Consider the following 13,308-nt stretch of genomic DNA (forward strand, 5'->3'; position numbering starts at 1 on the left):
GAATTTCTGCTTTTATGCCACACTAAACACTGTTTCCCATTTCCTGTTGGTTCATTCAGCACAATAAAAGAAGCCATAGCAGGTGGCTCTATTAATTACTACAGCACTGCTGGGCAAGTCAACTCCTCCTGGATGACTTTAATGTTTGATGGTGCAGCAGCAAAGTTGGCACAAGCTTGAACTTTCCAACCCATAGCTTCTGGCATAGGATGAATGGAAGCAAGCAAAAGGAACAATTCTCTGCTGTCATGAATACAAGGACTGTCTGATAAAAGAAGCGGGTAGCCCACCTACACTCCATCTGCTAATCTCATTGAACTATGCCCACAACCAAACCTCAGTTCAAGTTTTAAGACAAAAATCTATGGAAACACTTCTGAGGCGCTAATGTCCTTTTCGACGAATCCTTGAATTGGAACTCAACTAGGCAACATGGATTGCTTCATATTCCAAACTTGGGTGCAAATTCTCCACGATTCAGAATTATAGTATAACTAATAATTAGGTATTTAAGAACTAAATAGATAGGGCGCAATTCCAGCAGGCCCTGCCTTTTTTAATCCTAGTATGTTCCCTACCAATATTAGGTGCATTGAGTAACATCACTATTGCAAACTTACCTGTACAATGCACATGCTCTATTTCTCTTCCCCAATGTTTTCCCCAAAATCTGCTCTGGGGGTTTGGGGGAACTCAACAGCACAGATTGGGAGATGCAGAGTGTAAGGAGGACATCTCCTTGCATGTCTTCTGGCACTACACTAGATATTTCCCATTAACATTAAATTATAAATTATAAGAAAATGAGAAGTTTTGAATCTTTGTTACCAGTGATTCTATATTCTATCTACCTTCAGTTGTAGCTTCTCCCTCTAAAGGAGCTCCTTCTCCACTTCTGTAAGAAGCCAAGACTGAAATTTTATATCTGGTCTCAGGCTGAAGGTTTTCCAGTACAGTGTTTATTACATTTCCAGGAACGGTTTTCTCTCCAGACTGATCATCATAAAGTGATTTCCATATAATTCTGTACTGATTAACTGATCCTGGAGCTGCTGTCCATGACACTCCAATAGTAGTATCAGTTATGTCTCTGGTTACCAAGTCACGAGGGGAGCCACGTTCTGCAAAGGAGAAATGCAAGAAATGTAGATTAAAACACAGTAAATAAATGCTGCAATAAACCAAGAACAGTAAAGGCCATGAAATAAAACACAGCAAAACTAATGCATATTAAATTCATTCATTTAGAAGTTGAATTCCAGGTGCCTGAAGTCAAGAGAAAACTTTTGCACACACTAAATGAATATACATAATATAATTTAGCTATACATTGGGCCAAAGTCCATTTTAACTACTTTCCTGATCTCAAAGCAGTTTTGCTTCAAAATGGGGGTGTAAATCTAGTGACTCTCACAGATACTGCAATAAATTATTGTTCTGAAATAAAACATACAAAGTGTCTGAATTACAAATAATTTGGCGCATCTCTATTATGAAGATCATAGACTTTGAAACTCCATTGCTATTTTCAAAAATACAGTAGCAGATAGTTCAGTTCACATTGGGTGGTAGCAAATAAACAACAACAATTATTCTATTATTTATACCCCGCCAACCTGCCTGGGTTTTCCCAGCTGCTCTGGGAGGCCTCCAGCACATGCAAAAACAAAGTAAGACATCAAACATTAAAAACTTCCTGATACAAGGCTGATTTCAGATGTCTATTAAAAGTTGTGTATATGTTTTGTGAGTGGACGTCTCCCCTGCAGATCCCAATACATCCTCAAAATCTGCTCCAGGTGGTCTGCAGTGGGGAGGAGCATATGGGGAAGTCCTGTTACACTAAGAGAAATCCAATCCACTGATGTAAGGCCAGAATTGGATACAATCCATTTTATTTTAATTTTTACTTAACCTGACTGTGCGAACCTGCTGTCAGTTATGGGGATAGCTACTTATTACCACTGGCCATTTCCTATGCTTCACTTCCAACAAGGGCAGATTTAGGGCTGTGTGTGAGTGATGTGCACGCACTGGGCACTGAGTTGAGGGGACATTGGGGACATCTTCTCAAAGCCCAGTAAGCAAGGTGCTGGGGCTTTGGGAAAGAGGAGTGAGGCTCTGACAGGGTCCCAGAGTCCTCCTAACTCCTTCACAAAGCCTAGTTAGTGCTTTTCCAGCTTTGCCTGACTACAACCCCAGGAGAACAACCTTCCTGGAGGAGTGAAAGGTGCTGGATTTCAAAAGAAACACACAATTTATTTGTTGTTGTTTTTTACTTTGTTCTGTAAAGCTTCAGCTCTCAAAATATGGCTTTTTCATTCATTCAAAAAAATGACTTCAATCCAAATGGAAAAATATGGAAAAATTGTGTTGATATAATGTACAGATGTCTCAAAATAAATGGCTTTTCTTTCCATATTTTAATGTAATATGAATACATAGGCCACTTTACATTGACTACTTTACTTCAAGCCTCTGCCATAGTGTGCCTTCAGGATTAAACTATCTGCAGTTATAATAATATTTCAACAATTAACTATGGAAATCTGGATGACTACATCTATACACTGGACATACTGCAAAAATAATTGTATGTTTGAAACAATTGTCACCTGAACTAGGATATGTACCATTAGATAGAAGAAGTGATTTATTTCCAATGAAGTATAATATATGTCAATGATAATAATAATAATAATTCAGGAGTCATAAGATGTTCTGTGGTTTTAAAAATACCATGTTTTTGTTGAATGAACTATTACTGTGAGTTTCCAAGAAAGCCACAAGGGCTAAGTGGAAAATGCTGACCTCAGATAACTGGGAACTGGTGGCAAGACACCTTTCCTAAGAAAGTTGACTTGCTTTTCAAGTCAAATAATACATTTAGGAAAAACATATTGAATAGCAGCCTGATGCTAAACACATTTTACATGGAAATAAATATCCCCCTAAATTCCAACTAATTAAAACCTGTGGCATTGTGCAACAGGACTTTCCCCATCTCCTCCCCTGAACACAGTCCCAAATTTGCTCCTGGGGGCAGGGACACAGTGTGGGGAGGGTCAGGGGGTATAGTCCCTACCTCTGGGGGTCTCTGGGCCCCAGAGCCTGGCCCATCTTTTTTCCCCATTCATCATAACTCCCTAGCCGCTTCACCTATGCTTCTGACATTTTGCAGGTTACTTTTCTAGGGGCACTTCTATGGTGCACATTGGCTAGGACTGATGGAAACTGGAGTCCAACAACATAAGGCAGGTCACATATTCCCCACCCTGAAGTACATCATTTTCATATTAACATTGCTATCCATAAAACCACAGGAAGGGAAGTAAATCTCTTTTAATCTTCCACCAGAAAAAGAACAACTTCAAAGGTACCTATCAAAAAATAATACAAAATCCTGGATCTATTGCTCTGTAACTTGGCAAGTTTCTGACCAAGGGGTACTGTTGTGGTGTGGGTTATTTACACATACAAAATGCCTGTAAAACAAGAATGGGGAGGGTAAATGAATCCTTTTTTAACTATCTCAAAATTGTAAGGGTTGATCCTTGCAATAAAACCATCATTCTGAAATGTGACAGGATTCAGCACTTCAAAAGAGGCCATGGTGCCTGCAAATTTTATTCCACTCTGCCAAAAAATTAAAAAGTTTTTTTTAAAATGTTCTTTAAACAAAAGCAAAGGTCCAGCATAAAATTCCTTGAACCTATTTGTCTCTACTTTAGCTAACTTTCTCCAATCAGGCAGGACTACTATGCCTGTAAATTTCACCCAATTCTGTCAAAATGAAAAAAGCCTGTAGCCTTTCTTTCAATTCCCCATAGGAGTGAATGGTAGCAGCATGAAGTTTTGATTTTCTAAACTGGGATTCAGTTGCAGATCATCAGCTAAACTAAATCTAGCAGCTTTATGAAACACCAGCTTGAGGTCTGAACCAAGTCTTGTGGTCAGCACACACTAATGTATTCACCAGTATTCTTTTCTTCTGAAGGGTTCTTATTCCTTAGAAACATGCCAGATGTTTCCATCCTCACCATTAGTGTCCCAAGGAAATCTGAGATGCACTGTGAGACTGAGGCAAAGACATATCAGAATTTGCCCCAGAATGAGATAGTTCAGTTATAGGCAGGCATCAACCACTGAGAACATATTACATTGATTCTGAAGCAGTTCCAGTGGATCCCAGTTAGATTCCCATATGTGAAGATCATCAAATGAGGGTCTGCTCTCACTACCACAACCTTCAGAGGTGAACTTGGCAAATATGAGGAACAGGGCTGTTTAAGTTGCACAACATATTGTTTTGAAGGCACAACTTACAATGTTTTATAAAGCTCACTTTTTCGTTGTTTTTGTTTTGTTTTACAAAGATCACAAAAACCTTTCCGTTTCAGGGGACTTTTGATCCAACTGATTGGTTTTCTCCCATTATGTTGTTGATTTTCAGGCTTAGACACAATGGTGTCAGTTCACTGCAGAATAGAATTCACTAGTACAATGACTTCCTTCCTCACCACCACCACCCCCAATCTTCTCTGGAGGTCCACTGAGGCAAAATTGCCATGGGGAGGGGTCTATCTTGGCTGAAACATTAGCGTATACTTTTGAAAAATAGATAAGTGATAGAATTTACAAGCATTATCAACATGAAAAGCTATTCCATTGTGATGCAGGCAAAAAGGCCAAGACCTACTATTAGCATTGAGTCAATGTGCCAAATGACTCCAGGAGCAGTCAAAGTCTCCATCATTCATGCAACTAGAAATCATTAACATTTCATCTGTGTCACAGCATGGGTACATTAAAATATGGAAAATATTTGAAGCACTTCATAAAGGCCTGGCTGCAGCTAGATGCAAATGTTTCCAAAATTCCATATCCACTGTTTCCACCTTACCCAGCCACAAACCATAACTTTCTTTAAGTAGTTTCCCTATTCTAGGTTAACATCTTCCTATCACTAGATAGGCAGTATCTGTATCTATACAAGCCTCAGAAACCACAGAAAGTTACAAGTGAATCTTCTAACAGGGCTTCCTCTGTTCTCCTTGCACAACTCCATGCATCTTCTCCCAGAGATCGTTCTCTTACTATGTACATTCCATACATTTAAAGTACACCCCCCCCCCAAGAATCCTTGAAACAGTAGTTTACCCCTCACAGAGCTGCAATTCTCAGCACCCTTACCAAACCACAGTTCCCAGGATGCAAGTGCTTTTAATGTGTTTTAAATGTATGGTTTGTAGTATGCGGCCAGTATCCCCTCCAGTCCCACCTGGCTCACACTTCCCTTTCATTCAAGGCACAATCCTTGAGAGTAAGCCACATTAAATATAGTGGGATTTACGGTATGTCTGAGTAGACATGCCTAGGAATTGGACTGTCAATCTCCATATGAACATCATTTCTGGCAACAGCACAAAATAGGGTCATTGGAATGAATTGGGCAAATTAATTTACTGCAAATCCGTTTTTATATATTAGCTTCCCTGACACTGCAGCCTGTAACTGGCTAACACGGAAATCAATGGAGATGACTAACTTAAGTCTATTGATTTCAGTTCGGCAAATGCAAAGCTTTGTCTTGGTGAACCTGCTTTGACCACAAATGCAATGATCAATGTTATCTCCTACGCAGGATTGTAACAAGACAAGGAGGAACTGTATACCTGGTGCCTCTGGCTGATGCCCTCAATCTAGGAACAAGGAAGTTAAAATAGAAAGGGATATGGAGTAGCCACAAGAAGCTATGGGGGAAAGGAAGGAGCATTACAACATTGATTCCTAGCACTGGCAAATGGATAGGAGGCACTATGCCTTCTGGTCCAAGCAAACTGCTTGCTGGAAAGGTGCCAGGGAGGATGTTCTGCATCCTCTGGAAACAATGTGTATCTTTCATGGTGAGTAGAGGCTGCCTATAATACATAATTTGTGGAATTAAGACAGAAGAGAAGTCTGGTCCAGAACCTCAATTTATTCATTATCATTCTGCTGGCTGGGATCATTTAGGTTACATGGAAATGCCTCCATTTCCTTACCACATAAAATTCCAGCAGTTATGCAACGTGCCTTTCTATTCTAGAGGCATTTGTAAGAAGCCAGTAACACTTTTATTACAGAATGGATCACTTCCTCTAGGCTGATTTGTTTTTTCCTAGAAATATGACATTCCCACAGAAAGGACAAGTGACGTGATTGTTTGACAACTGGCAAAAGTCTCTTGAAAATGTCAGAATCCAAAAAACTAAGTATGCAAAATTTAAATAATGCATGAGACAGCACTAAATCTCCTCAGCAGACACAGAGTCTCTTTGTGTGGTGCAAGCCCTTTGCGACTCAAAACATGTACGTAACGTTCCTATGTTATGCTAAAAACTTCATTGTAAAGAAATGTCACTTGTGCTGGTACCAATTCAATCTGTAGGAGGTCCACAATCTCTAGAACATTTTTAATTAACTGTTAGAATATCAGAAGAATAGAGAATATCTAGAGATTGATAACTCTCTACAATTAAAAAGGCATGCTGCAAAAAAATCTGTAACTAAAACATAAAATATGATGAGCTCTTTTGCAAAAGAGTAAGTCTTTGAGCGTTGCAGTTCTCAGAGATTGAAAAGATGAGTGCTATTTCCTTCAGCATTGGAGGTATAAATCATTATTCAGTTTTATGGGGGGGGGAAGGAAAAAATATCCAATATTTACAGAGAGATGCATTGGACTCTTATAACTTTGTTAAACTAAGTTTTGTAACCTCAGAAGGCTAAATGCATTTGCAAAAGGTAGGCTACATCATCTCCTGGAATAAACTGGCCCAAAACACATCAACGTTTACCTACAAAAACTACACTGTGCATTAATTTCAATTCAAAACATAATGCAGTTGTTCACAAAACAAGTATAAAATGTTTGAGTGCTTGTTCTGATGACTTGCTTTTAATGACATGGAGTACTTTAAATGGTAAATTGGTTCCTCTGCTTTGATCAGTTATTCTGAGGCCCTGATATCCAATATTTGTAATATCTTTAAGACAATGCTGGGATATTATTTTCAGACATAGGTCAGTTGTCAATTTTTCAAAGAATGGTTATGCAAATTACAGCTAATAGTATAGTTTCTGTCAGAAGTTTTTGTCCCAAAATTGCAGTAATAATAATAATAATAATAATCTTATATTCTGTTTAAATTAATCTATTTAACAGATATAGTATAGAGCATGTTCTTGTCATTTGACATTAATACCTCAAGGCAAACAAGTTAGCTCTTGCCAGAACTGCTCTTACCACCTCCTCTCCATGGGAAAAACAGATTAGAAAAACAGTAGCTCTCAGAAAAAGTTGATTGTTAGCCATCTACTGGGTTTCCATTCATTACAATTGCTGCGTTTATCATTATGTTTTATTTCTAGTGTATGACCCATGGTTTTGGCTCAGGCTATGAAAAAAAAGGGGGAAATGGAAAACTCCAAGGGGGGTTGGGGCATAGGAAGGAGAATGATGAGGTGAAATATTCCAATTCATTTTTTAAGCTAACTATGCCAAAATTTGAAATTGATCCAGCACCAACAATTGCAAGGAAAAGCAGTAAGTAGCTTTGTAGAATATGGTATTATATGGCAGTGCATCTGCCATATAATAACAGCAATATTATGTTCCATTTCAGGACGAAATCTTAGTATTGGTTACATGAAGGATGTGTGTCAGGTACAATGTAGTCCTCTGGTGGACCACTGGCCAATTTCTGGTAGACCAGGGTTTCCCAAATTTGGGTCTCCAGGTGTTTTTGGACTACAACGCCCATCACTCCTAGCTAGCAGGACCAGTGGTTAGGGATGATGGGAATTGTAGTCCAAAAACAGCTGGAGACCCAACTTTGGGAAACCCTGTGGTAGAGCTTCTAGCTAGCACCTGCTGGTTACTGGGATTTCTGCAAAGTGTGTTGAACTCTATGAACTTTAATCTGATTTCCAACATGAGGCATCCCTTACGTTAGTGGTTTTCATCCAGTGTGCCATGGCACCCTGGGGTGCCTTTAATGATGGTCAGAGGTGCAGCAGGCAAAACTGACCTCTGTCCCTCTTTCTTTCTTTCTTTCTTTCTTTCTTTCTTTCTTTCTTTCCCTCCCTCCTCTGATGCCCTCTTGCATCTCTGCCTCCCAAAGGCTTACACAGCTGTTGGTTGCAGCAGCCCAGGCTACAAGCTCCCCAGGTGAATAGGTGGTGTGTAGGTGGTGCTTCCCAGGCCCCTGTGGGGCAGTGTGAGGAGGCACCTCTCTTTGGGGCAGTGGGGGCAGCTCAGAGACCAGGGGCAGCAGCAGCAGCTGTCCAGAGGACTCCCAAGGGGAGAGGAGAGGAGGCTGAGGGAACACTCCACAAGGGAGAGTGTTCAAAAAAGGGTGAGAGGCTGCCAGCTCTTCAGGCAAGGGGTGACATAACTGGGCTCCTGAGCCCCACTGGGGTACCGCAAAAAGAATGTAGTTGGTCAAGGGAGCCACAGACTCAAAAAGTTAGAAAACCTCTGCATTACGTTAATAAGCAAGAATGTACACTCAGGATCACTTAACATAGTTATGCCTTAACTATTAACAGACCCTGAGAACACACTCTTTATACATTTTAAACACATTACAGTGGTTACATACGCTTCAGGTTACAGACGCTTCCGGTTACAGACTCCGCTAACCCAGAAATAGTACCTCAGGTTAAGAACTTTGCTTCAGGATGAGAACAGAAATCGTGCTCCGGTGGCGTGGCAGTAGCAGGAGGCCCCATTAGCTAAAGTGGTGTTTCAGGTTAAGAACAGTTTCAGGTTAAGTACGGACCTCTGGAACGAATTAAGTACTTAACCTGAGGTACCACTGTACTTTTAGCAGCTTCTAACTCCCAGACAGTGAGCAGCTTCCAGGAAACAGAATATTCTTGGGGTGGGGAACAAAGTTATATTAGGGTCTAGGTGGGTAGACAAAGAATGCAGACATACACACCAAGTCCCATACTATGGGGTGAATTTAGAAGCGCTATAAAGTAAGTTTGTGTGTGACTCTGTGGGGTCAGTACAGAGATCTAAAAGTTCATCTGCTGTAACATGGATCACTCTTACAAAGTTATGCATCGTTTGTCCATGAAGCCAGACTGACAGGGACACCATTTCAGGTTTCAATAGCGAAGAGTTTTCAGTGTTGGGAAGACAAGATGCGTAGCTAGTTAGGAACATAAGCAACTAGATAGCTAGAAATGTGACGTTGCGCAACAATGGCCTCTGGGCAGTTACGGCATTCCAAGCAGTCACCTTCCATTAAACTAAACTTTATGTTAAATGAATTATGGCAGTGGGAGGTGTCCAACCAACCAATTCCATTAGCACACAGACTTCTGACTACACAATGGATCATCCAAACAGAAATCCTTGCACTAACAGAACTGGTTCACTGGATACCACCCAGTGTTTTCCACCAGTTGGGCTTGAGCCACTTTCAGATGAGCCTCAGTGGCACAGCCCATAAAGTGTCTCCTCATAGGCCTTGCCTGCCCTCTAGCCATGTCATAGCTTTCCAGCTGGACCAAGAAAAGATGACTGCTTGCTAAGAAAAGATGACTGAGAGACAGTTAAGTTTGATGGGAGGAGGAAAAAAGGCCACAGCAGGTATTGAAGGAAAATTAAACCATGAAAGGTTAATATTTATTAATAACGAATAATTAAGCAAGTGAAGTGGAGTTATAAAGGAAGGTGATAAGACTCTGCATCTCTTATTCATGGGCTGGACATTTCCAGATCACCATTTGAAAAAAGGAACTGCATTGTCAAAAAAAGAGAACAAGAGGACAAACTTGCATAAATCTGCACATACTAATGAGTATAGAAATAAACCTAGAAATAATTGCAAACACAATACATCTCACCATGGTAGGGAAGATTGTGCCTTGGCGACTTGTGTACCTGCTCAGTCCACAGTCCAGTCCAGCTGATGGGCAGCTTTATGGTACTTTACCTCCCTTCTTATGGCTCTTTCTCTAAACCAGAATTGGAATGGACAGTCCTTTAAACAGAAGACTGTCTTCTGAAAAGTAGGACATGTGTCCATCCCACTTACAAGTTTCCATTAAGTTATCAAGCTAGGAGTAACCTTTATCTTTTCTTATGTTATTTCTTATCACTAAGGGTTTTTTAATTAGCCCTTTGTGAAAATCCATCCTATTCTAGTACTTTTTGCTTTCCACCCCTTGTTCTTTCAAGACCATCCTTATACCGTAACTTGGTGTTCTCTCACACACAATAAGCCTACAAGTCTTTCATCCCACCCATTGAAGGCAGCTTGCTCTAAGAGTATACAGGATGGGCTGGGGAGAAAACTAACTCTATTTCTGTGCTGTTAATTGTACTGTAATCATCATGCCCAGTTCAAAACGTTGCCACGTCTCCTCTGGCACTCCAATTTAATCATATATATTTTTTGACATTTTGTTTTTTATGTGCTCAGCCAGAGCTCTGTTCACTTTCATCATAAAACAATCCAGAATCAAAAACTTCTCAAGAGCTCCAAAAACTCAGCTACAACATGTTTGCATAGCTTTCTTATCCAGCTGAAGAATAAACACATTCCAGAGGATGAACATTCTAAAAACTATTCATATAAATTATAGAAGTCGTCATCATCCGCCACCGAAAGAGGCAAGCGGGATTTCCAAGTTATATTTCGATAATGGAGAAGTTCGCACAACATGTGATATTTAAGTCTGGAAGATGGAAGCCAGGCCATCTACAGACCCAAATATATGTAGGATGTATACTTCATTATGCCTTATCAATAAAGCTGAATAGTTATGTTAAACATGCGTATATACAGAGATAAAAAAAATTGGAGGATTGGAGGGAGAAGGGAGGGTTTTGATTAGAGTCATATTAATGTTTATATTAAAAAGTTAACTTGTAGCAGCTGGGGGTTTGTTTATTTTAATCAGTATTTAGGGAATAAATTATTAGGGCATCAAGGATGTTTTTTATGCATTCCCTTGAGTTCTTGGCCTGACTTTCCTGTTTAAATCAGTGTGTTGTTTTAATCGGATTTCTTTGTTTGATATTTTAGTGGGATTGTTTTATTGTGTGTTTTAAAAGAGCTACTCCCAGAAAAGAAAATCGAAAATTATGCACCCTAGACATGGCATTGTGCATGTGCAAAGGCCTCTTAGGATTCCAACTTATGAATATATTAGGAGTAAATAAGTTTGTTCACTACCTTCTTTGATATGGGGATGGGGGGAGGAGTCTGGAAATAAAACTCAGTTTTATATGGCCTGGGATGTGCTTCCTTGTTTCATTCTATTGTGCTTGAATCTTTTGACATGTTCTGTCAGATTTTTATTGGCACTCTTAATCCCCCAATAATACAAAGTTTATCCTTATTTCTTGATACTGCTGCAATTCCTGCTTCTCTGCATTCCTCTCGCTGGTTGGTGGGTGGGGGGCATGTGGAAGCATCTGTAGGGGAGTGTCTGCATAGCAGTTCACCCCATAAAATGGGATTGTAAGAAACAGCCATTCATAAGCAGTGCATAGTTAAACTATGAAATTCACCCAGAAGAAGTAGTGATAGCCACCAACTGAATGCTTTTAAAGGAGGATTAGGCAAATTCTTGGAGGATAGGGCTATGAACAGCTGCTAGCTATGATGGGTATGTTCTACCTCCATTGTAGAAGGAAGCACTGCTTGCTAGGAAACACAAGTAGGGAGAGAGCTGTTGCACTCAGGTCCTGCTTGTGGGCTTCCTGTATACATATGGTTGGCCATTATTAAAGGAGGAGGATGGGTTACATGGGCCTTTGGCTTGATCCAGCATGTAACGCTGTATGTAAAGAATTGCATAATCTTTACTATGTAAATGGCGACACCCCTGTGCAAGATAGTGAGAACCCAAGAACTTCAGAAGAGGAGCCAGCTGTCTGGCGTTGCCTGCTTCCCAGAGGGATGCCTGAACTATTCTTCTCTCCTTGCAGGATTGGAGCCCTTGCTGAACAATCCCTCCTGCTCCACCCCCAGCTGAACTGGGTCATCTAGCTGGGTTGATGACATAAAAGCCAGGCTGCAGTGGGGGCTGGCACACCATTGGCAGGGGTGAAATCAGCAGGGGGAACCACAAAGGGAAGTTTCCTGTTGCCTTGGCAGGCAATTCTGCTGAAGCGTTGGCGGATCTGTATAATGGAGAAATGACCAGGGCGGTGGACACAATTGCTCCTTAGCACCCCCTCTCATGGGGTAGAGGCAAATCAGCCCCCTGGTTCTCTAGGGAGTTGATAACAATTAAACATGTGAGGCAGTGACTACAGCGAAGTTGGCGGAAAACTCAGGGTGGGTACGACCAGGGCTTTTTTAAAGCTGGAACTCACTGGAACTCAATTCTGGCCCCTCTCAGATGGGCACCATTGCCATTCTATGAAAATAAGGGAAGCGTTCATGGTGAGTTCTGGCACCTCTTTTTCTAGAAAAATGGCACGGGATACGACGAAGACAAGCTAGAGCCTCTTCGACGACCTACTCTGTGCCATTGTGAGCAGTAACAAATAAAAAGTAAAAAAAATCTCTCAACCCTCCAGAGCATATTTGGGGAAGACGTAGGGCATGCATAGTGGGAGGAGGGGTGGAAACACCATTTTGCAAGCACATGTGCATTTTTGTAAGCATTATTTGGTTAGACAACTGCATCACAAAATTTGGACAAGTGTGAATTTTGAAGGATGGATGCGTTTTGGTTTTCCTGTTGTTTCAGAATGTGTGAATTTGATAGATTTATCTCTAAATGCAAACTGAATCAAATTTCTCCCCCAGCCCTAGTGGGGATACAAAGAGAAATAGGATATTGCTCATGATTTCTGATGGAATAAAAAATAATAATTGTATAAATACAGTGGTACCTCAGGATACAGCTGCTTCAGGTTACAGACTCCACTAACCCAGAAATAGTATCTCGGGTTAAGAACTTTGCTTCAGGATGAGAACAGAAATTGTGCGGCGGCCGCATGGCAGCAGCAGGAGGCCCCATTAGCTAAAGTGGTACCTCAGGTTAAGAACAGTTTCAGGTTAAGAACAGACCTCCAGAACAAATTAAGTTCTTAACCCAAGGTACCCCTGTAGCCTGGAAGATGTCTGGGATCACTATGGGATAGCACTGTAATAAACCATTTCTCTTTGCACACCAGGCTATATCCTTCACAAACAGAAACATTGCATTCTGAAAGGGAGCTGCAAACAAAGCCTCCCTCTTCTGGCTAGGATCACGGAGGATAAGGTTCTAACTCGCTTAACCAATCTA

At 40.7% G+C, this 13,308-nt stretch overlaps 1 protein-coding gene across 9 annotated transcripts in view; it reads right to left on the reverse strand.

Annotated features, from left to right (window-relative positions):
- Nucleotides 1–13,308, reverse strand: part of COL12A1 (collagen type XII alpha 1 chain) — a 115,896-nt gene that overhangs the window by 71,983 nt on the left and 30,605 nt on the right. For all 9 annotated transcript variants that reach the window (XM_083729655.1, XM_083729660.1, XM_083729657.1 and 6 more), the window contains exon 14: nt 852–1,121. In XM_083729655.1, the coding sequence (XP_083585781.1) occupies nt 852–1,121 (270 nt within the window). The remainder of the gene's footprint in view (nt 1–851; nt 1,122–13,308) is intronic.

Source organism: Podarcis gaigeae (assembly GCF_964106915.1).
Source record: "Podarcis gaigeae genome assembly, chromosome: 3".
NCBI classification, from domain to species: domain Eukaryota; kingdom Metazoa; phylum Chordata; class Lepidosauria; order Squamata; family Lacertidae; genus Podarcis; species Podarcis gaigeae.